At 39.2% G+C, this 24,127-nt stretch overlaps 1 protein-coding gene across 2 annotated transcripts in view; it reads right to left on the bottom strand.

Moving 5' to 3' along the window:
- si:ch211-1e14.1 (UPF0606 protein KIAA1549) overlaps positions 1–23,890 on the bottom strand; it is a 195,600-nt gene extending 171,710 nt beyond the window's left edge. For both annotated transcript variants that reach the window (XM_048607972.1, XM_048607973.1), the window contains exon 1: positions 23,689–23,890. In XM_048607972.1, the coding sequence (XP_048463929.1) occupies positions 23,689–23,839 (151 nt within the window). In that variant the 5' untranslated portion in view covers positions 23,840–23,890. The remainder of the gene's footprint in view (positions 1–23,688) is intronic.
- Between the last annotated feature and the right edge of the window lie 237 nt (positions 23,891–24,127).

Here is a 24,127-nt window from a genome sequence, read left to right as displayed (position 1 = left end):
AGTAATGATCAAAAGGAGTGAGACACGATATTTCCTGATCTCAAACAATTTGAGTAACTGTACAACGCCACCTGAATGTCTTAGAAATTGAAATTCAGGTATTAGGCCCTCTTGTGATGCAGAGTGAGAGTCGCTACCCAGGACCAGGAGGCCCAGGTTCAAGTCCCACCTTCTTCAGAGGTGGGTAATAGCATCTCTGAACAAGTTGATTAGACCTCCTCCAGAGGTGGGTAATAGCATCTCTGAACAAGTTGATTAGAAAAATAGGTTTAAAAAAATTGTCATTGGCACAGAACTAATTATTACAGATACATAGATCAGTGATTCAGACAGATTTGGAATATGAAATGATAAGCGTTATTAAGAGCTGATTTTCAAATTATTATGCAAATAGACATACAAAATTACTTAGTTGGACAAAATAATTAAATATTAAAACAACCAAAGCAATTAAACTGAGGAGAACATAGTAAAAAGAGCTGTTTTTGCACCACTCCAGAAGAAAACTGATGAAAAACAAACAGCAGAACACTTTTGATTTAAGAGTAGTTAACAGCATGATGCAGGTGTAAAATTTGGTCCTTCAATGATTTAGTTAAATAACATTAATTGAAAATTGATTTGGATAAAAAATAACTAATGAGCAGGTTCTTGAATGAACAGAGCTAGAAAAACAGTTCTTAAAGAACATATCACTCATGAATTACACCAACTTTCGCGGTTACAATTCTAAGCAACTATCAAGAGGAACAAATAAATAAAAGACTTGCATTTTTATATAGCAGCTTTCATGGCATTGAGGCATCCCAAAGTGTTTTTCAGCCAAAAGCAATGCTGAAGTATACTCAACGTCGTAATGCTGGAAAAGTGGTAGCTATTTTTCTACATACATGTTCTTACGAACACAAATGTGACAAAATAATCTGTTCATATGATGTGTTATAATCCCAACTGATAATGATACTGAATAAGTCAGATTCCACAACGAAACCTTGCTAATAGATCATATATTTACCCTTCATAATTGGTTAACAAGATGGTTAGTCATTGAAACATTGACCTAAGACTGCAGATGGTCAATAACAATAGAATGTATATTTATTATACAAAAGGAAAGAACAGAAAAAAAACCTATACATATATACCCAGTTATAAAGATCTTAACACAAACATCAAAAAGTATCACATCTGTTTCCCAACACTATCAGTCAGGGAAATATCAGTCGTACCTTAGGTTTTTAAATCCTTACTCAACTGTCTCTTTCTAGATTTTTGGCTTTGGATTATTGAGACCTTTTATTACAGTTTCTTTCAGGTTCATGCCAGAAGATTATTTCACAATTCTTTTGGCCTTTTCAGTTTTAACAACTTAAAAGATTTCTATCCACGTGCTCTCCTGGCTTGGAAGTTCCACACTCTATAAACCACTTGTGCTGAGTTGACTGGTTCCCAACAAATGACTTGAATGCCGTACAAGCAGAAGCTGTTCTACCTTCTGAACTGAACTCTAGGATCTTCAGAACTAAAAAAAAACTCAGAACCTTCTGCTCTGAAGTCAAGCTAAACTAATACCCTTAATTTGTTTACTGTCTGGTTAAAAGCTCAACAGTAGGGAGACAGTGGAGGAAGAGTATTTTCATTGCACTAGTAATGCAGAGACCCAGATAACATTCCTGGGACCTGGTTTCTAATCCTACCACAGCAAATGATAGAATTTTGAATTCAACAAAAATTTTGAATTAAAAGTCTCATAACGATAATTGAAAATTTTTTAATGATTGTTCATCAACAATCATGAAACAATTTTCAATTATTGTAAACATCCAACTAATGCCCTTTTGGGAAGGAAAATTGTCATCCTTACCTTGCCTGACCTACATGTGATTCTGGACCCACAGCAATGTGGTTGACTCTCACTGTCCTGTGAAATGGTCTTGCAAGCCAATTCTGATGAAGAGTCACTGGACTCAAAACATCAACTCTGCTGTCTTCTCTCAGATGCTGCCAAACCTGCTGAGTTGTCCAGCAATTTCTGTTTTTGGTGTAAGCCATTAATTCGTATCAACCACTAAAAAATCTCAGAAAAGGAATGAAACTAGACAGACTAGTCATTGACTAATGGCAAACAACCCTGTTGAACTTGCAAAGTACTCTTTAATAGTGCTAAAATTGGGAGAACAGTCTCTCAGGTTAATTAAGCAACAGCCTGAGTCATGACCTAGTCAACTTTTTACGACAAGCTGAAAAGTGTAGGAAACAAAACTCCATCAGTTTGTTTCAAAATTTTAAAAGCTCTATCAAGCCACCTATTAACTTTATATTTCAAGGAAACACAAACTCAGTTTACATAATTGTTCATGATCTAATCCTTGGAATGCTGGCAAAACTCTAGTGAATATGCATGCAACTCCTCCAAGTTCACAAAGTAGTGCTTCAACAATACACACTACTCTGTACGTAGTCAAGTCAGAGTTTTACATAAGTATATCAAAAAAAAAATACCCTTTGTATTTAGGCCTTTGATTAGTCTTCTGTATCTGTCCATACATTGTAGTGATATAAACGCCACATATATTGCTGAATCTCTTTGAAACTCTGAAGTTTATAGCTTGCCACCATTTTAAAAAATGATGTGTCACTATCTTTATTGGCCCAAATTGAATGACCATACATTCAAATGCACTGAAAGCATCACCCACCATTTTGCCACAACATGATGTCACCCACAGTCATGTAGTTTGCTGGTACAGACTATTTAATTATACGCAAAGAAATGCTACTTATATAGGAGCTAGGGCAACTTCAATTCTGCAAACTGCACTACAGCATGATTTTTTCAAGGACTTGCTGCTGGATGTACACACGACTGCATTTTCCCTTTCTCCAGCTGTCTGACTGGAGTTTTCAAGCCAAATCGCAAGCCATTTCTCTCAGCATACTGAGGTGTCTTAATTTTTTTTTAAAAATGCTCTCAGATACTTGTAAAAACACAAGAATATTAAGAGCTTAACCAATTTGGTCCACTAGTCAACCTCAGAGGCGAAATAGAGTAATCTATTAGCCTAAATAGGATGCGCCAAGAATAGTCCATATATTCATTAATATGCAGATAAGTGACACATCAGTAGTCAACATTCTTGGTAGATTAAACAAGCAAGTCCAAAAGCAGATCTGTATATAGCAGTATAAGTCTCACCTCAGAGTCAGAGGGTTAAAGAATCAAGCCTCAATTTGGAGTTTGCAGATGTAGCGAACTGTTGGAGGTAAAGACTTTCAAATAAAATTAAACTGAGTAGACATGTATTTTCAATATTCAGTTAAGGACCTATGTCTACATATGTATGCCACAACTCACAACAGAGGCAAGTTGTCTCACTGATCTGGCAAACAATTATTTATCCGCGAATGCAACTTTAGTAAGTTGGAACTATCCCGCCTCTCCTCCAACATCGCTGGGTCAAAATTCTCGACCTCTCTCCAGTACTGTGAATTTACCTATACCTCATGGATTGTAGAAGTTCAAGAAGGCAGTCCACCATGGATAATAAATGCAACCTAGAAAGCAACATCCACATCTCGAATGAACAAAAATAAATCTCTCATCATTTCTCTCAATGCTGCTTGTGAGAACTCAATCTGCATGGCTTGGCTGCCATGTTTCTCTCTTCTGCACTGTAGCTCACCTCCATGGGAACATGATAAAGTACAGAACTGGAAGAAATTGTGTAATACATTAAGGAGATTCCGACAGTGAGAAGATCCAACAGGGAGTTCAGCAGGCGCTCCTTCATTAAAAAAGATGTAATTCGCTACTACAAGTAATGGTTAAGGTAAATAACAGAGATACATTTAAGGGCATGTTGGGTAACTGTGAGATGACAAGTAAATACAAGGGTATGCTGATTACGTTTGATGAATTACAGTGGAAGACAGCTTGTGTAAAACAATGACATCAACCAGTTGGGTTGAATTGCCAGCTTGTGTTACAGAACGGATTCAATTTGATGCAATCAATTAGTCCTTTAAAAATTAAATAATTAGCCATGAATCACTTGAAAAATCCTGTGATGTTATTACCAAATGCAGTACCACAATAATAAATGCATTTCGAACAGATGAAGAAGGCACTCAGTAGACTGCACAGCTCGCTACAGTATTAAAATTATTAGTTATACATCTCCCACTGATCAATTTCCCTTCCTAGTTGATACTCTCACCACAAAGCTAAAAAAAAAGAAATGTTTTTATTAAGAGCTTCCATTTCAGTGAAGAGGCTTCAGCCCAATCCAAACTGAACACAACACTCAAACTCTGCTGATATCTTTTGCAGCTGACAAATTGAATCACAGCAGCTGGGAAAACCCATAACATTCTAAAATAATCAGCATTTTCTCAACAAAAACACGCAACACACTAAAAACAAATCAATTCATTCACAGAATTTTTAAAAGAAATCCAGGTCCAGGCCAAAAACTATGCCTATTTTCCTTGGGCCAAGGCTAACAGAGGTGAAAACATTGTCTCTGTCCAGTTTCAATGGCGGAAGGAATTACACCAAGTCAGCAGTCGTTGTTCATGAGGTTTCATGTCAATTCAATGCTTTGTCACAGCTTTCTTCTACCAGAGGGACAATTTGAGATGTGTGCTTTAACATGTTAGTTAACTGAAGCATGTTCTGCCTACTTGGCTCAAGTGTCTGCATGTCTTAACATAAGAACATAAGAACTTGGAGCAGGAGTAGGCCATCTGGTCCCTCGAGCCTGCCCTGCCATTTAATAAGATCATGGCTGATCTTTTTGAGACTCAGCTCCACTTACCCGCCCACTCACCATAACCCTTAATTCCTTCACTGTTCAAAAATTTATCTAGCCTTGCCTTAAAAACATTCAGCGAGGTAGCTTCAACTGCTTCACTGAGCAGGGAATTCCACAGATTCACAACCCTTTGGCTGAAGAAGTTCCTCCTGAACTCAGTCCTACATCTGCTTCCCTTTATTTTGAGGCGATGCCCTCTAGTCCTAGTTTCACCTGCTTGTGGAAACAACCTCCCTGCCTCCACCTTATCTATTCTCTTCATAATCTTATATGTTTCTATAAGATCTCCCCTCATTCTTCTGAATTCCAATGAGTATAATCCCAGTCTACTCATTCTCTCCTCATAATCCAACCCTCTCAACTCTGGAATCAACCAAGTGAATCTCCTCTGCACCCCCTCCAGTGCTAGTAGATCTATTCTCAAGTAAGGAGACCAAAACTGCACACAGTACTCCAGGTGTGGCCTCACCAGGACCCTATACAGCTGCAGCATAGCCTCCCTGTTTTTAAACTCCATCCCTCTAGCAATGACAGACAAAATACCATTTGCCTTTTTAATTACCTGCTGCACCTGCAATCCTACTTTTAGCGATTCATGCACAAGGACACCCAAGTCCCTCTGCACGGCAGCGTGCTGCAACTTTTTACCATTTAAAACATAGTCCATTTTGCTGTTATTCCTACCAAAATGGATGACCTCACGCTTATCAACATTGTACTCCATCTGCCAGATCTTTGCCCACTCACTTAGACTATCTATATCCCTCTGCAGACTTTCAGCGTCTTCTGAACACTTTGCTCTACCACTCACCTTAGTGTCATCTGCAAATTTTGACACACCACACTTAGTCCCCAACTCCAAATCATCTATGTAAATTGTAAACAATTGCGGTCCCAACACTGATCCCTGAGGCACACCACTAGCCACTGACCGCTAACCAGAAAAACACCCATTTACCCCTACTCTTTGCTTTCTACAGGTCAACAAATCCTCTATCCATGCCAATACATTACCTGTAATACCGTGCAACTTTATCTTATGTAGCAGCCTTCGGTGTAGCACCTTGTCAAATGCCTTTTGGAAATCCAGATATACCACGTCCATAGGTTCCCCATTGTCCACCATGCAAGTAATGTCCTCAAAGAATTCCACCAAATTAGTTAAACATGACCTACCCTTCATGAACCCATGCTGGGTGTTCCCAATGGGACAATTTATATCCAGATGTCTTGCTATTTCTTCCTCAATGATAGATTCAAGCATTTTCCCCACTACCAAAGTTAAGCTAACTGGCCTATAGTTACTTGCTTTTTGTCTACTTCCTTTTTTAAACAGTGGCATCACATTGGCTGTTTTCCAATCTGCGGGAACCACCCCAGAGTCCAGTGAATTTTGGTAAATAATTACTAGTGCATTTGCTATTTCCCCCATCATCTCTTTTAGTACCCTGGGATGCATTTCATCAGGGCCAGGAGACTTGTCTACCTTTAGCCCCATTAGCTTGCCCAGCACTGCCTCCTTAGTGATAATGATAGTTTCTAGGTCCTCACCTGCTATAACCTTCTTGCCATTAGTTTTCGGCATGTTATTTGTGTCTTCCACTGTGAAGACCGACACAAAATAACTGTTTAATGTCTCGGCTATTTCCTCATTCCCAGTTATTAAATTGGCCTTCTCATCCTCTAAAGGACCAATGTTTACCTTCGGCACTCTTTTACAATTTACATATTTATAGAAACTTTTGCTGCCTTTTTTTATATTCTGAGCTAGTTTACTCTCATAATCTATCTTACTTTTCTTTATAACTTTTTCTGTGGCTTTCTGTTGGCCTTTAAAGATTTCCCAGTCTACTAGTTTCCCACTACTCTTTGCTTTTTTGTATTTTTTTTCAATCTGATACTTTCCTTTATTTCCCTAGACATCCCTGGCTGGCACTCTCTTTTCCTACTGTTCTTCCTTATCACTGGAATATACTTCTGCTGAGCACTGTGAAAAATCGTTTTGAAAGTCCTCGACTGTTCCTCAATTGACCCACCATAAAGTTTTTGCTCCTATTTGACCTTAGCTAACTCCTCCCTCATTCCTACATAGTCTCCTTTGTTTAAGCACAGGACATCGGTACTGGATTTAACCTTCTCACGCTCCATCTGTATTTTAAATTCGACCATACTGTGATCGCTCCTTCCGAGAGGATCCCTAACTGTGAGATCATTGATTATTCCTGTCTCATTACATAGGACTAGATCTAGGATAGCTTGCTCCCTCGTAGGTTCCATTACATATTGTTCAAGGAAATTATCGCTGATGCATCCTATGAACCCCTCCTCAAGACTGCCATGACCGACCTGGTTTGACCAATTGATATGTAGATTAAAATCCCCCATGATAATTGCTGTACCATTTTTACATGCATTAGATATTTCTATGTCTATTGCCCGCCCCACCACGATGTCATTATTTGGTGGCCTATAGACCACACCTATCAGTAACCAGATACAAGAGAAGCCAAATTCTGCCTGTAAGTGTTTCGGATCTAAATTTTCAAAGGAAAGGATAAGTCAATTTATGGCAACCTAAAATTAAATGTTGTTAGCTCCTTTTGCAAGCAGAAATGTGTGGAATTTGAGTCCGGGAAAGTGACTTAAAGCAATACACAAATACTGCGTGGGAATAAATATACTTGTCCGAGTTATCCAACACAGGTACCCTACCAGAGAAAAGTCAAAATAAAGTAAATACACCAGAAATTCTGTCCTTGCCACAGGATATTGGACATATGAGAAATTTAAAGATGCATCACAACCACAAAGGGCTGTCTTTAGAATTAACAAATTTGTATGCCAGAAACACAGAGAATGCTTGAAAAACACATCAAGTCTGTTAAGGTTTAATGTTTTAGGTCCAGTATTATTCTTCTTCAGATTCTCCAGTTATTCCAGAATAAATGAACTGTGGAATTCGCAACACAAACAGATCACCCATGATACTATTGAATGATGAAAGCAGGCACAAGGGGTCAAACAGCAACTTATGCTCCTAATTCATATGTTTCTCGCCTGGAAGCATAGTAAGTACTGAAAAATACAACACCTCCGATTCAGTCCTTCAGTTGTTCTATTACATGTTTGAGTAATGAGACTGAACCACTTACGCAGAAGCACATTTCAAAGCACTCATATAATTTTACAATGATACAGCACAGAAACAGGCCATTTCTCCTATTAAACAGGGAATGCCAGACTGTGGAGTTTCTCCAGCATTCTTTGTATTGATTTCTTTCCAGATAGCTATTGTATTCATCTTTTCAAATTAACTGCCATTGTTTGAATGAAAATACTAAACTTCTTCAAACATTTCATTGCTAATTTTTCCTTTTACTTCTGTGCAATTAAGTATCATTCAATTACATAAGGTTACTACTTTTAGCCTAAACAATATACTATGATATTTCAGTTTGTGGAGGCTGTTTGAAAAAAAGACACAAGCAAATAGTGTTCAGTTTGTCCTTTTCTATTGCTAAAACACTCAATTAATGAATTACAGTGGTGGAGCAGGATCAGCTGCGAAGAGAGGGGACAGTAGTAAAGACTGAAAAAAAATTGAGGAGAGGAAAGAGAATATGAACAAAGAAAATACAATGAAAAATAGTAAGAGGATGCTGAACTTTGAAACCAGTAAGCCTGATTTTCTGAAGTCAGAAAGTTGTGTTTATAAAGCCCATATCAAGACGTGAACACACACACACTCAGCTAACATTCTTGTACAGTATTAAAGGAAAACTGCACTGTTCAAACTGCCATCTCTCAAAGGGGGGTTATTAAATTAAGATCTGTCCACCAGTTCGAACAAACAACGAAGCATGTTAGGAAGACAGATAGTTAGTACAATGGAAGGAGATCAAATAGATCATGGAATTTATATTTTCTAAAAGTAATAAGTCATCACCATGAGCTAACAGAACAAGTAATAATTGTTGATGAAAAATCTACAAGCACAAACCATAAGATGTAGGATTAGCAGTACGCCATTCAGTCTATCAAGTATTCTCTGAAGTCATAAGCAACATGCCCCAAAAATATTCCTAATTTAACATAATATTTAGACTAAAAAGACTAATCTTTCCAGAGGAAAGTTGTAGCAATAACAATAGAAACTCAAATGTTCTCAATTTCTTCAGTACGCCATAAGAACACAAGTCTTAACATTTAATTAGAGTAATTATTAACTTTTACAAAGTAAACATAAAGAAATAACATACTGTTTGGAATTGCATGCGGATACTATCCACTACAAAGGTTTATAACTTGTGAACTAAGCAGTTTGGTAGTTTAGGTATTAAAAGAGGCATTTAAAATTGAATGCAGGTTAAATAAGATGGAAGTCCCTCTCTGTGCAGACTACAAGAGTCCACTAGGAAATCAGCTTACCCGTTACCATGTGAAACCTGAATGGGCAGGGGATCACAACACAGCTTTGAACCCAGATGGACTGTATTTAACAGGATTCAACTCAGGATTGTGTGGGAAATGAAAACATCACATCAGTACAATTAGTGACACTCTCCTGAGTTTTGGTGTGAGGTATTATTTTGGGTTAGAAGCTTTAATCTCCACCCAACTTTTATCTTGAGTATCTGTAATACAAATTATTCCATACTGCAGAGTTAACGGCTTTTATATTGGTCAAAACATACAAGAAAATTTGAGATTTATATTATTCACGTTTTCAGTGGCAAAGTTATGAAGTGATATTACTTTATTACTTTCTATGGACTTCACAATCATTCATGTAACACGCTATCAAAGTAATTTTTTTTTGCATTTGATTGCATCACAACTCTAAATATACGTTTTAATCTCCTGAACTGACCTCTAACTAGCTGAAGAACTGGGTTACATCAACCATTTTATTGATCAGCACCACTGCAGTTCAAGTACTAAACATGCCTTCTTAACTAACACACACACACACAAAGTCAGCAACCTTCATGCATGTGGATAATGAGGCACTGGCCGTTACAGCCATTTGAAACCTTTAAATGGCCCTAAAGACAATTGCAAAATTCTCAGTTTTCTCAAGAATACTCCCTTAAATTAGAACCTTGTTGGAAAGTCTTTGGCAAACTTATTTTCAATGTAAAGCGATGACCATTGCATTGATATTCTTAAAACTTTTGTTTTAAACATGATTCAGTCAATATACAAGTGTTGAAAAATATAAAAGTAAAGGAATTATCCTCAGCAGATTACATCTTTGTACAATTTCTAAGACTTCTCATTTTTCAATTGAAACAGTCAATGAGGATTGTTGATGTATACATCCACTTCTAGGAGGCATTCAATACAGTTCCACACAATAAACCTGTGAGAAAACTTTAGTTCAAGGAATAAAAGGAACAGTAGCAAAGTGGAATTCAAAAGTGATTTGGTGATAGGAAACATTCAGAAATGGCCAGTGGATTATTTTTAAGCTGGGGAAGGTGTGTAGTGGAGTTCCCTATGGGTCAGTATTGAAATGCTTACATTTCCTGACATATGTTAATGATTTTGATCTTGGAGCGCAGGGGATAATTTCAAAGCTTGTAGAGATACAAAACTAAACTGAGAGAAAGATAATGTAGAACTTCAAAAGGGCATGGACAAATTGGTGAAGTGGGTAAGTAGCCAACAGATGAAAGCAGAGAAGTGAAAGTTGATGCATTCTGGTAGGAAGAATGTAGACAATATAAGACATTCTACAATGGGGTACAGTAGCAGAAGGACCTACACACATATCTGAACAGATCATTGATGGTGGCTGGATAGATGAAACAGTGGTATCCTGGGATCTACTAACAGGGGCATAGCATTCAAGAGCAAGGAGGTGACGTTGAATTTGTGTAAGATACATTTTAGGCCTCAACTGCAGCATTGTGTACAGTTCTAGGTGCCATGCTATTGAAAGGATGTGGAGACAGCAAAGAGAGAGATTTACAATCATGGTTCCAGGGATGAGAGTTAGGAGGGTAAACTGTTGAGGCCAGGTCAGCTGTCCTTGGAGAGGGGAAGGCTAAGAGGAGATCTAATTGAAGTTTTCAACATCATGTGGGGGATGGGTTGGGTATATAGGGAGAAACTGTTCCCACTCAAAGGATGAAGAATGAGAAGTCACAGGTTTAAACAAAGCATTTTTTTTCTCACAAGTGGTTTGGGCTTAAAATGCATTGCCTGGAAGTGTAGTTGAGACAGTTTTAATTGAGGCATTCAAGATAGTATTAGAAGATTATCCAAACAAAAGTACTGTACAACAGCTTGACGAAAAAGCAGGAGAATAACACTAATTATCCTAAGTTGAAAACAATGACACAATCAGCCAATGTCCTCCTTCTGCATTGTAACACTTCGGAGATTCAAAAGATTTCAGTTTGATACTTCATTTATCTTAAAAATCTCCACAACCCTCCCAACCCCTCACATACAACAAGGTTGACTACAGAAGTAGAAAGCCATACATTACAAGTCAGTTGGGTCAACCTTCACAACTGAGTTTGGAAAGCAAGCATCAGCAAGCTGATCATAAAAAATATATTCCACAGAGCTTTCAACATAGGACTAGAGTTCACAAAATGTTCACAACACAAAAACAGGCCTACCAAATCCTCGGTGGGTTTTCTACACATGACTTACCTCACTTCTCTACTCACTTCCTATACCGTTCAATATTGTTCCAGATATTAACACACATACAAACCTACCAATTAAGATAAACAGAAGACAATTCAGCCCTCTGTTCAATAAGATCATGGCTGATCAGATTGTGCTCTCAACTCCACACTGTCACATACATGTGATAATCTTTAACTCCCTTGTCAGTCACAAATCATTTTTCTGAAGAAGGGTCTAGGCCCAAAACGTCAGCCTTCCTGCTCCTCTGATGCTGCTTGGCCTGCTGTGTTCATCCAGCTCTACACCTTGTTATCACAAATCTACCTACACTTGCTTTAAAATTATTCAATAACTGTGTCAACTGCTCTCTACGGAAGAGTTCACCTACGCTTCATGCGACAGTAGAAAAACTTCCCTACTTTTACATTGCACTGAATAGATAATTTCTCATTCTTCATCCTCTGATGCTGCTTGGCCTGCTGTGTTCAACTGTATAGACATAACAGAAGGGCTTGGTCTAGAATGGCAGCATTACATTTCAAAAGAGCTCGGATTCAGCCTCATGGTAGAGACTTGAACATATAATCCAAGACACTACAATGCAATTCTAAAAATGGTACTGCAATGTCAGTGATAACGTGCTTCAAATGATTTTAAATGGAGACTTATCTATTCATTTCAATTGATACATGGCACTATTTTCAGAACAACAGGAGAAGTACTAACATCCTGGACAACATGAGTTTACCTCAATAAAAACACCACAATAGATGTAAATGGTCATTTACCTTACTGTCCAGAAACTAGCTGTCACATTTCCCTACATCACAATACTAACTACATCTCAAAAGTACTCCGTATCTCAAGTCGCAAAATTTACAAAAAGTAGTAAATTTCATCTTTGCTTGGTGACTACAGGTCTGCACTTGTTAAGACAGTGGTAAGATGTCAAAGTAAATGACTCACTCAAAAATGCTGGCTCAATATCAAAGTTCTTCTTTACATGACAATTTGCCTATTTTGTAGGGGTTATTGTAGCTCCCAAATTTTTGAGAAAAATGCAAAGGAAAAAACTGGAAACCATTATTTGCACATAATCAAAGGCAAGTCTTACAACTTGACCTAGACATTGAGGAAGGATAACTTGACCCAAAACATTAATTCTGTTTTCTCTCCACAGTTGCTGCCAGACCTGCTGAGCTTTTCCAGCGATTTCTATTTTTGTCTGATTTATAGCATCCACAGTTCTTTCAGTTTCTAGACATTATCTTGACAGTGATCCATAGCAATTAGCACTTCATTAATGATAATTAACTTCCAACGTTTGTACAAACAGGCCTGGATTAGAAAATTCGAATCAAATTTCTTTTAGAATCCTAGACATCTGCAGCATAGGAAAAAGCCCTTTGGCCCACTGAGTCTGCACCAAAGACCAGCACCAATGTATTCTAACCACATTTTCCACCAGTTGTCCCATACCCCTGTAGGCCTTCACACTGCAAGTACACATCTAAATACTTTTTATATTATGAAGGTTTCTCCCTCTACCACCCTTATAAGCATTACTTTTCAGATTCCCATCTTCTCAGTAAAAAATATTTTCCTCACATCATCTCAAAACCTCCTGCCCCTTACCTTTAATTCCCAGTCATTAATCCCTCCAACAACGAGAAATGTTTCTTCTCATCTACCCTGACTGTGCCACTCATATTTCTATCATGTCCTCCATAAGTCACCTCTGCTTTAAAGAAAACAACCCCACTCTATCCAATCTCTCTTCATAATTAGAATTCCCCAGCCCAGGCAATATCCTCACAAATCTCCTCTGCGCCCTCTCTAGTGCAATTACACTCCTCCTATAATGTGGATTCCAAAACTGCAACTAGTTGCGGCCTGACCAAAATGTTATGTAGTTCCATCATTATCTCCGTGCTCTTAAACTCTTAAGTCTTGGCTAATGAAGGCAAGTATCCCATATGCCTTCTTAACCACTTTATCTACACATCCTGCTACCTTAAGGGAACCGTGGACATGCACACCCACGTCCCTCTGATCATTGGTAGATCCCAAGGTCCTACCATTCATCATGTATTCTCTTTCCTTGTTTGTCCTACCCAGGTGCATCTCTCATTTATCAGGACTAATTTCTATTTGGAACTGATCGGCCCATTTAATCAGCAGTGTCCTGCAGTACAATATTAATTTGATGGAGAAAGGAAAGTGTTACAAGATCTCTGTAAAGTTGGGATCAATACGAATTAAGAAACTATCTGGGCAATTGTAAACTAAGATGTGACATGACACTGGTGCATTGAAGTCTACACTGCAAAGATGGCTTGAGGAGGACAACAAGATGAGGTCATTTGTGTACACTATTAATCACAGTAAAGAACTGGAAGGAGCTCATTCAGCCAGTGACGCCAACCTACATTTGGTTGTATATAACAGTTTTGTCCTGGAGCAGGTACAAGGAACACCCATCTTAAGACCCACTGAGAAGACCCAAGCAGAGAAGTACAGCAACTGAAGGGACACAGTGCCCATCTAATGATGCTTGGCTCAATAGTTTAAGAGGTAACATAAGATCCAGCAACGTTGTATTGCGATGCCAAAAGCAGCAGAAGCTGTGACTACATTATCCACCAGCTGGCTTGGCTGGAAACGCAAGACATTACAAAACCCATTCAAACCACAGTAATGAAAGTTGCCATCAAGAAACAACAGGGGCAGGTGGAGATTTTATTAAGAAAAATTAAGACTAAAATGTATTAAAATGTCTTTTTAATTTTGTAGAGACACTCTTGGAAATGTCATTTTGAATTATATTTAAATATTGTAATTTTGTATCTTTAAACTAAACTTACTTTCACTATTTCTTTTGCTCCTGTATGGAAATATCTACCTGGCTTCAGCTGTAATGCGCTCTCATTTAATTGTAAAGTATTTATGGATCATCTTGAGACTATGAAACACACGAAATAAATGCAAACTCTTCATTGGTTAGAAATGAATATGGGAAATTAAATAAAAACAAGTACTAATCTGAGGGAAGACTGAAAGAAATTGATTCTGCATTTGTTGTGGGACAATTTGTCGAGTGTTATTTCTTGATGACAACAAGATACTAGACGGAGAGTTCATCCAGCCATATTTTTTACGAAGTACCAAACCACATCCTGTAAGTCCGCCTTATATTAAGTATTAACCTTGCAGGATAATGTGTTGTCATCGGTCGAGGTCTTGAAAACATCACCATTATTTGATATCTCTTGATACCTTTATTAAATAACAATGCAAATAAATGAAGTGGAAATAGAAGGTAGGCATAATCCCATTTAATGGCATTTAATACAGGCTTGAGGGAGGTAATTGCCTACTCCTGTTTCTATAATCCCATCTCTTAGATCTATACATCTGTTTCTCTCATTATTACATACTTAAGTCTTCTCTGGGTACTCAGGAATTAGCTAGAAAGTTGAAACCATCAATGGGCCATTCCTGACATTTGGAACCTTCCAAAAAAGGTCCCTAACTCTGAGGAGTCCAGAGACTTCAGACTGGCATACCCAAGTGTATAGCCAAATAAATCAGATGAATTAACACCTGCTGTAACACTGGCATAACCATAAAACTGACCACCATCAAGCCTAGTCACTTAATCCAATGCCCCCATAGACACCCAACCATATCTCCAGCACCCACCCCAAATTAACTCACCAGCCCGGACTCCACCCAACTATTCTGTTATGATGCAGGGACCGTAAACCAGTCCAAATTAGACTCACTAATACTGGATTTGCAACACAGTGAAATTTAAACATTCGATAAGCCTCAAAATTGCTCAACTGTTCCCAGCCAGACTATACAAATAACCAATATTGTAAATATTTATAATTTAAACAAATATTAACAAGTTATTAATAATGTAACTTTCACAAAACATAGATGAACTACAAGACAATCTAATTAATATCTATTATCCAGCCCCAATCTTCTTTAATTGCCAATACCCACTCTCACACTATGAAGGACAATTAAGGGGTGATTTTTTTTTGTTGAAAAAGCTTATAAATTGCCCATTCGATAAGTATTTCAATAATGAATACGAAGCCTTCTTAAAATCCAATTTATTGTATACAGGCAATTAGGACAGTATCTTGCTTGAATTCCAAAGTCACTGGTCAATGCAAACAATTTCCACAGACCTCCAGAGCCTTTTCTGATTTTTTAAAAATATAGATACGGTTCCTTTCTCAGGATTTTCAACAAATCAATAACTACACAATAACAGAGCAAAGCCAAAAAAAAAGTCCTGCAACTTCCAAAGCAGCACTCTGACTCCTGCCCAAAAGCTCCGTCAAAACCAGTTCACCCTTTGGTTTCTAAGTCTTTTTCAATATTCTGTGGTTGGCTGGTCAGCACCAGTCCTCCTTTAATTGACCAATTCAACATCCAACCAACTGCCTGTGCATAACACCTTGGTGTTGATTTGTCTGTTGTATTCCTGGAGCAGTACTTAAATCCAGCTCGTTCCCAGGAGCAAACATCCGTGTTTTGTTCTCTCCTTTATTTTAAAATGAACTGTTGTTCACTGTTGAAAGTTCAATTCTCAACTGCAACTCAGTTCCAAACTAGAAATGATAAAAATAAGAGAAAACAATGGTCTCAATACTTCTATCACCACCCTACCATCCCCCATCCATAGCCCCCAGAACTCCTAGGACATCCTGTTGTATTATTTCTCAGCCAGTGTGTCATTATGCCTTTAAAAGACTGTACTCACGACATCATCACTGGATCACCTGAACAAATAACAATCTTAACTCAATTCATGCTCCTATGTTGTAACATAACAGCTGAATATTCCTCAGGCACACAGTGCTTGTAATGCTAATGTAGTGTTGGTACCTAACAGTTGTAATACATATTGATTGCATTATTCAATTCCACAACATTTATGCCCAGTTTCGCATGTAAAGGAGATAACATTAGCAACGTCTCATCAAAAGGCTTTGCTGCAGCCAAATTCACACGACAGTAACAGTGCTGGCCTATAAACTATAAAATAAAACTATAATCTATAAAATAAGAACTGAAAAGCAAACTGAAGACCAGCTGGACTAGAAAGAATTCGGAAAACAGGGAGATTTTCTCACCATTAAACATTATCAGTTTGTGTGAGTGCAGACAGCTGTGCAGATCTGTAGATAGGATATTAGCTTTCAAAAGAACAAAGCTAATTTATTTCCTCGATTAGAATAAAAATTCTTCAAGACAACAGAAAGTTCTAAGACTCCCTCAATTTAAAGTAAGAAAAACATAAAATGCTACATGTGCACTTCTGAGCTGCGACACAGATAATATAGGGCAGGACAGAAAGCTGGAAGAACGCTCGGTTCCTGACAATAGATACACAAGTAAGTTTCTTAAAGCAGCAGCTGCAAAGTATGTGTTCTTTAACAAGGAGGTTTTTTAAAACTTACACTAACTTACGACAGTACATTCAAATGTTTTGAGGAGGAATCATGGATAGCAGAAACCCCATTATAGACTATATATTGCTTATACATTAAGCAATAGATGCTCCTGAGAAGAGCTCTAAAAATCTTGCTTGCAATTGGCAAGGAGGGGCTTCAGAGAATTAACTTTTCAGTCCTTCTAGAGACAAGCATAGAGATCTAAAAAACGTGTAAAATTCTCAAAAAACAACACAACATGAGATTTAACTTCAGGATTAAGAGGCTCTAAGACAAGACATGCAGATAGCAACCCCAAGAATGCATTGACTGGTTTGTTGGAAGATGCTGCAGCTAAGTGTGTCAGATAAGCTTACTGAGTTAGTCATTGCCATTACACTAATTAAAGCTTATTGGAAGGATCTTCTGGGCAAGAAAAACAGTTGACACATTACTGGAGAACAGACGCGAGTATGAGGCCAGACAGCCTACCCTTGCTTCCCCAAGATTCAATCCTCCTCTGTATTTTAAATAGAATTTGAGTTTTCTGTCATGCTTCCAGGGACAGTTTCACTTCAGTTAACCACACCATAAAGTCACATCTCACTCGCCGTATTTATATAACCAAATCACACTCAATTAACAATTAATATATCCAAGAGGTGTTTCCTCATTCTATTAAGTCTCAGGCATTCTGTTAGACCTTATTAGCAGACAACCTACCCCACCCCCAAACATAACGGTGGCTCAGTGGTTAGCACTGCTGCCTCACAGCACCAGGGACCCGGGTTCAATTCCACCCTCGGGCGACTGACTGTGTGGAGTTTGCACGTTCTCCCTGTGTCTGTGTGGGTTTCCTCTGGGTACTCCGGTTTCCTCCCACAGTCCAAAGATGTGCAGGCTAAGTGAATTGGCCACGTTAAATTACCCCGTGGTGTTCAGGGATGTGTAGCTTAGGTGGGTTATAGGGGGATGGGTCTGTGTGGGATGCTCCAAGGACCGGTGTAGACTTGTCGGGCCGAAGGGCCTGTTTCCACACTGTAGGGATTCTATGATAACCCCAATCTGTGACTTGTACAGAAGAGACACAACTCGCACCCACCACATTCCTCAAGACCACAATGAATATCCTCCCCAACAACACAACCCCCTTCCATTAGCCAACTCACCCAATCTACCGTAAGCATCTACTCACTTTTCTGCCTCCCTATCATACCCAGTGAGGTGGCACCAGGACGCTAACCCATTTGGCACAATAACCCCTCACCCACTTAACTAAGGCAATTATGTTTGCTTGGGAGCTATTAAAGTAGTTTCAGGGTCTTTATGTCTTGAAAGATATGTGGTTTCAATGCTAGTCCAATCTGCTGCTACCTGCATGAGATTCTGTCCTGTATGAGACTGCTTCAGCTGAGAGGCTTCTGGTTTGGAAGTTCACACTGAGAGTCCTCCAAAGGTGATTGTGTATATTATTCACTAATCATGGTCAGGAATATGGTAGCAGTTTGGTAAAGCAAGACAAGCAGCAACCTGATATGAAGTTGGATCCACATCTGTTGGTGAACTAGAACTCAAGACACCTTTCCCTAGCTGACTGATCAGACTCAAAGCTCCTTCCGCACCAAGTACCTCCTGCTCCCACTTTATATTTACTCAGTCAAGGTAACCTATTAACCCTAGTTCCAGCTTAACTCGTGCTACAGTGTCGACGTTGTAAGTAAAATGTATGATTCCACAAGTCTGACTCAGTCCCAGACAATTCCATTATCATTTCTGTCTACATCTTGTCCAACCGGCAGGACAGAGCCACCAGAGCTAACAGCACAGTAGAATACAGTCAGGAGGGAGTTATCCCCAACATTGACTCTACACTTCCTGATATAACCTGGCTTCAGGTCTAACATGGGCAAGGAAACCTCTTACTGATTATCACCTGCCACCACCCCTCAGCTGGTGCATCAGCACCAAACAGTAAAAGCAGCATGTGATAGGGTCAAGCAATTCCACAACTAAAGTTCACATCTAAGCTCTGTAGTCCTGTCACATCTAGTCATGAAAGGTAGTAGACAAATAACAGTAGGAGATAAATGGAAATTGGGGAGCTGGCTCAATTAGTTGAGTTATACCTAGAACAAAGGGAGATGGCTGTGGTTATTGAAGGTCAGTCATCTCAGCTCTAGAACATTACTAGAGGGTTCCTCTACATTGTTCCAGAGGCCCAACCACCTTCAAGGGCTTCATCAATAAACTTCGTTCCATCATGAAAGGGGATGTTCACTGATGATTGCACAATATTCAGTGGCATTTGTCATCCCTCAAACACTCATGTCCAAATGCAGCAAGATCTGGACAAGCAGGCCATTGAGAGATTAAAGGCCTGCAAGATTAGCAGTGAAGTTTAGCAGTCTCCAAACAGAGTCAAGGCAGAAGAAAAGTCCTTGAGTGGCTTGCAGGTTTGTAACAGAAAAACTCCGGAAAACAGATGGCTTGAAAGGTGTCAGCGGAAGACATCCTACATGGCAGCTGAAAACATGTGTCCCTTAACTCCCCTTAAAGGAGAGCCTGAGCTGTACTAGTAACTTGTTTAAGTATCTCATGAAGAGACATTAACTAAAGAATACAGAATCACATAAATGCAAAGTCTGCGGAAGGAAACTGATTAGACTTGTGCCCACTGAACAAAAATTCTGAAAAAGAGTTGTGCTTCACTGACATGAGTATCATAAGACCATTGAGAATACAAGAGTTTAATCTATAGTAAAACCTTTCAACTAGTTATTCTAAAATGTAAAGGAGTTCATTCCTTTCCTTTTGAGTTTAATAAAACTTTCTTTTGTTAACAGTACATTGGCAAACTCTTGTGACTATGCTCAGTGACTGACCACCACAGTTAATAAAGTGCAAAAATAAAGCTTGTGGTTTACCAACCCAAGTTTCACTCTGGGATCTAATTTTACATTATTACCTTCACTGAGATAAAGATTCAGGCAATGACCATCTCCTTCAAAAAGGGAGCTAGCCACCTTCACTTGAAATGTAATCACGTTTTCTTTGCTGAATCCCCAACATTCTGGACACTACCATTGATCCTAACCTTAAATAGACCTGGCACATAAATACTGTGGCAACAAAAGCAATTTAGAGCCTGGAAATTCTGCGATGGATAACTAACCTCCTGTCATTTGAAAGCCTGTCAACCTTCCACAAGACACAAGTTGAAACTGGAATAGAATATTCTCCACTTAACAGATGAGTGCAGCTCCAACAACACTCAAGAAGCTTGTCACCATCCAGGCAAACCAGTCTGCTTGATTGGCACCACGAATACATAGGGTTACAAAATGCACTGCAGTAATTATCAAGTCTCCTTCAACAACACTACCACCTACAAGAACTCCTTCAACCCACTGAGTACTTTAACATTGAAGTATATCACCGATCCTTCGTGGACACTGGGTCAGCTTCCTTGAATCCCCTTCAAGCAACAAGGATGTCCCTGGGTAATAAATGCTGGCCTAATCAGTGGCACCCACATCGCATGAATAAATAAAAGAAAAGGAAACTTTGATCAAAAAGATTGGTTTTCACTGGGGCCTTTAAAGTTAAGGTGATAGAAAAGGGCAAAAGGGATTCGAGGAGACCATGCCAAAGTGAGCCTAAAGGCACCAAAGGTGCATAAATTGAAGGGTGATAGGGAAAAGCAATATGCTGCTGGCTAGGGTCAGAGAACCATTGCACTTGAAATAGAATGAAAAACAGTAGCATAATTGTAACTTTATGATGTAGCAAGGCCATTGTAAATTTGTAGCAGAGGACAAAAATGCTAAATTCAGCAAATTATCAAGTAGCCTGTGGAGATCAGCAAGGACATCGGAAATGGGTCAACAGAAACTGGTGCAAGAACAGTACAAACAGAATTTTGACAACAGTGGGAGTAGTCAAGAGGCAGAGGTGAGCAACACTGCAGCTGGAAGCAAACATTACTTAGATTGTGAGGTTTTACACACCCTGATATTAACTGTGCCAGTGGTCAGAACCAGAGCAGAAATCAATATCAAGATAGTAAAGTTATTGACGCAATTTGTAAACAGTGGATTCGGTCTTCCTAACATTCAACTGACTAAAATTTGAATCATTTGTACGTTTACATCACTCAGACAATCAATGTCACAGGACCAAGAGAAGTAGTGGAAAGTTGAGTTTAGTGCTTTTGATGTACTTATGAAGGCTGACCACATGTATCATGTTATCATGGAATGAGGAGTAGGATAAGAATGGACCCACAAGGAAATCAAATGGAATATGGGGTCAGAGAGATAAACAACTGAAGCAGCAATACTAGCAAGTGTGCTAAGTATTTGGAGGGGAGACAGAAGTTGCCAGAAGCTGAAAAGCAGAGGATAGATCATTCGGCAAAATGCATGGTTAAAACAGAGCCAGGAGAAAATAAGGATTAAGATAGACAAAACGGATTCAAACAGGGTTGGACAATATTCGTTTTGTTTCCCCTGCTAAGGTCCATAAACAATCTACAGACAGACAGTATACGAACAGAAAAGAAATAGACCAAAGGCAAGCATTTTGAAAAATACTGACGATAATGATTACTGAAGATAAAGGCAAACTTCTACTCTCTGAGTTAACTAGAACCATTAATAACGTTGATAAGAGTGCAGAGCAGAAAAGGACATTGACTAGTCAGAAGAGTGAAAAGAGATTTGAGGGAGAAAGAAGTCATTCTCATAGAAGGGTTTGAATCGGATGAGAAAGAATTATGGATTGACAGCCAATCAGGTGAGTGAAGGACCATGGATATTCAGTACCAAAATGACGTCAAGGTGAAGTTATTGAGTGGGGACTAGCAAAAAAGGTAGCAGCTTTATAGATTGTTCTTCCCTACGAGGAAAGCTATTATAATGCTGATATAACTTGGGTTTAATAGACCAATCTTCCATGTTATGATTTTAAAACAGTGAAGTAGCACATCAATAAAACTTCAATTTACCTTCTACTTTAAAGAAAGTATACAGCATTTAACACTACTGTAAACAGGATACTTGGTAAAGGGTTCAATAACTGTAACCTAACCCAGCAGGTGAACATGATATTTATAAGTCTAAGATATCTGAAGCCACCAATTAGATAATAACATTGCAACTCAATACCTATATTCATTACTCCACATGTATTCAATGTTGCTATTCCATTGTGTTTTTTAAGAGACTGAATATCTCATCAGCCCTACAAAACTGACAGATGACCAATTCATATGTTACACAGAAATATGAAGAGAAACAAATGGACACAACATTTTGTTAAACTCTCAGGACTTGGACCAAACATGCTGTTATTCCAAAGAGGCTCATAAAATTTGTCCATTGCTGTCATGAAAACCAAGTTTATACCATTGCTATTCCCACCTAAGGAGCCTTCAATTTTTGGCAGGAGCTCACCTGAGTCTATATGTAAACATTTTCTATTGATTTCACAACTTCATAACTGTGCTGAGTGATAGAAAAGACCCAACTACTCAGTTCAACTATCATTTCTGTGACACTTCTACAAATATCAGCAGATAGGAGAACAATCTCTGTACATCCAAGATGGACTCATTGGATAGAGATTAGGTGTAGGAATGATAATACTGGGTGTAAACTTCAAAAATAAATCGTAATCCAAATTGCTTATGAGAAAAAAAATCTCCCTAGACATATGCAGTCAAAAAACAATATACAGAAAACATAGGAGTGCTCACTCACCTGAAAAATAGGGGTTGACTTTTTTCACACTCCCTGCCTCAAGTAGAACAAACTAGCAAAGAACAAATCTTGCAACAGATATTTCCAAGAATGCTTGCAAGCTGATTAAAATTATACGCCTCATATAGGTATTAAATGTCCACAAATGTCCTTGTTCATTTTAGTTTCAAATTGTCATTCTCCTCTCCAGAGGTGAGAACCAGTGACATGATTGGGATAAGGTGTTGCATGTTGTCAGCAGCCCTTCAGTTACCTCGGCCAAGTGACATTTTTTAAGCATGGCCCAGGCAATAAGTATTGACACTATGGGAAGTGTAAACCGTTTGCCTTCGTCTGATGCACACGTCTGCCTCAGTCACCATGAGTCAATGAGCAAACTGAGAAGCTGGAACTCAGGCTGATCTTTTCCACCCGTCATCCAAAACCAATTTTACAGTCAGCTGGACAGAGATCTGCCAAGACTGATAAAGGAATCCTGGCACACATATGTGTGGTTTCATGCAACATCATCACCATGTGGATTTACTCACCCAACCATTGGCATAGTTTTATTTTTAATTCAAGATAATGAGGGCAGATCCACAATTTTGGCCACAAAATAAGCGCAAATATTGCAGAGTTGGTAACATATCACAAAGGATACACACAGTACCTATTGCACTTAATTTCAACCCCAACCCTCCCATAAACTTCACAAGCAAAATCGTGACCACTCCCACATTATAAAACCGACGGGTGCAAATAATACGACCCGATCAGCAGCAACGAAAAAAAAATTTGGAGATCACCCAGCTAGCCACATCACTGCTGTTCAGGACAATTAACAAACTCCATGGGATTTTAAACAATACAGTTTGTGCCACACAGACCAAGGGATCGCAAAGCAAATGAAGAACTAAATGCGGTACAAATGAGCCAAGAGAACACAAAAAGGAACGCAAGATGTGGGGGAAGCCAGAAGAAGTAATGGATTTACATCTTAAAGCGAACAACGGAGCAGGGACCGCTACTCACCAGACAGGCTGCCAAGAGCCGGGAGACATAAGAGCAGCGAAGCCACCAACGAGAAGGAGCTGTAGTTGCCGACGAGACGTCTCACCGAGTGTCCGTACCCCGTGTACAGGGGACAGAGCCGCCATCGCCGCCGATCAGCGACCCCTTCCATAGTTCTTCCCCGGTGGCTCACTCACTCACTCACATTCACACTACCTCTCCCTCTCCCTCTCACATCGGAAAGATCGCGCAAGCGCAACCACCACTTCAGGAATCTAGCGGCGCGCGGGCGCGCTCGCGAGCACCTAAAACGTCATCCCGAGCCCTCCGCGCGCACTGGCTGCCGCCAATCCTTGTTCCTTCTTCGCCCCGCCCCGTTTCTCCCCCCTCCTGCCCGCAGAATCTGTCCACTCTACCCTCCCCCCTCCCGCCCCTGAGCTCGCGGCGTTTCCCGCCTCCA

The sequence above is a fragment of the Rhincodon typus genome, chromosome 18, assembly GCF_021869965.1.
Source record: "Rhincodon typus isolate 14 chromosome 18, sRhiTyp1.1, whole genome shotgun sequence".
NCBI lineage: Eukaryota > Metazoa > Chordata > Chondrichthyes > Orectolobiformes > Rhincodontidae > Rhincodon > Rhincodon typus.
The sequence above is the reverse complement of the archived record's forward strand: the minus strand, read 5'-3'. Positions and strand labels throughout refer to the sequence as shown.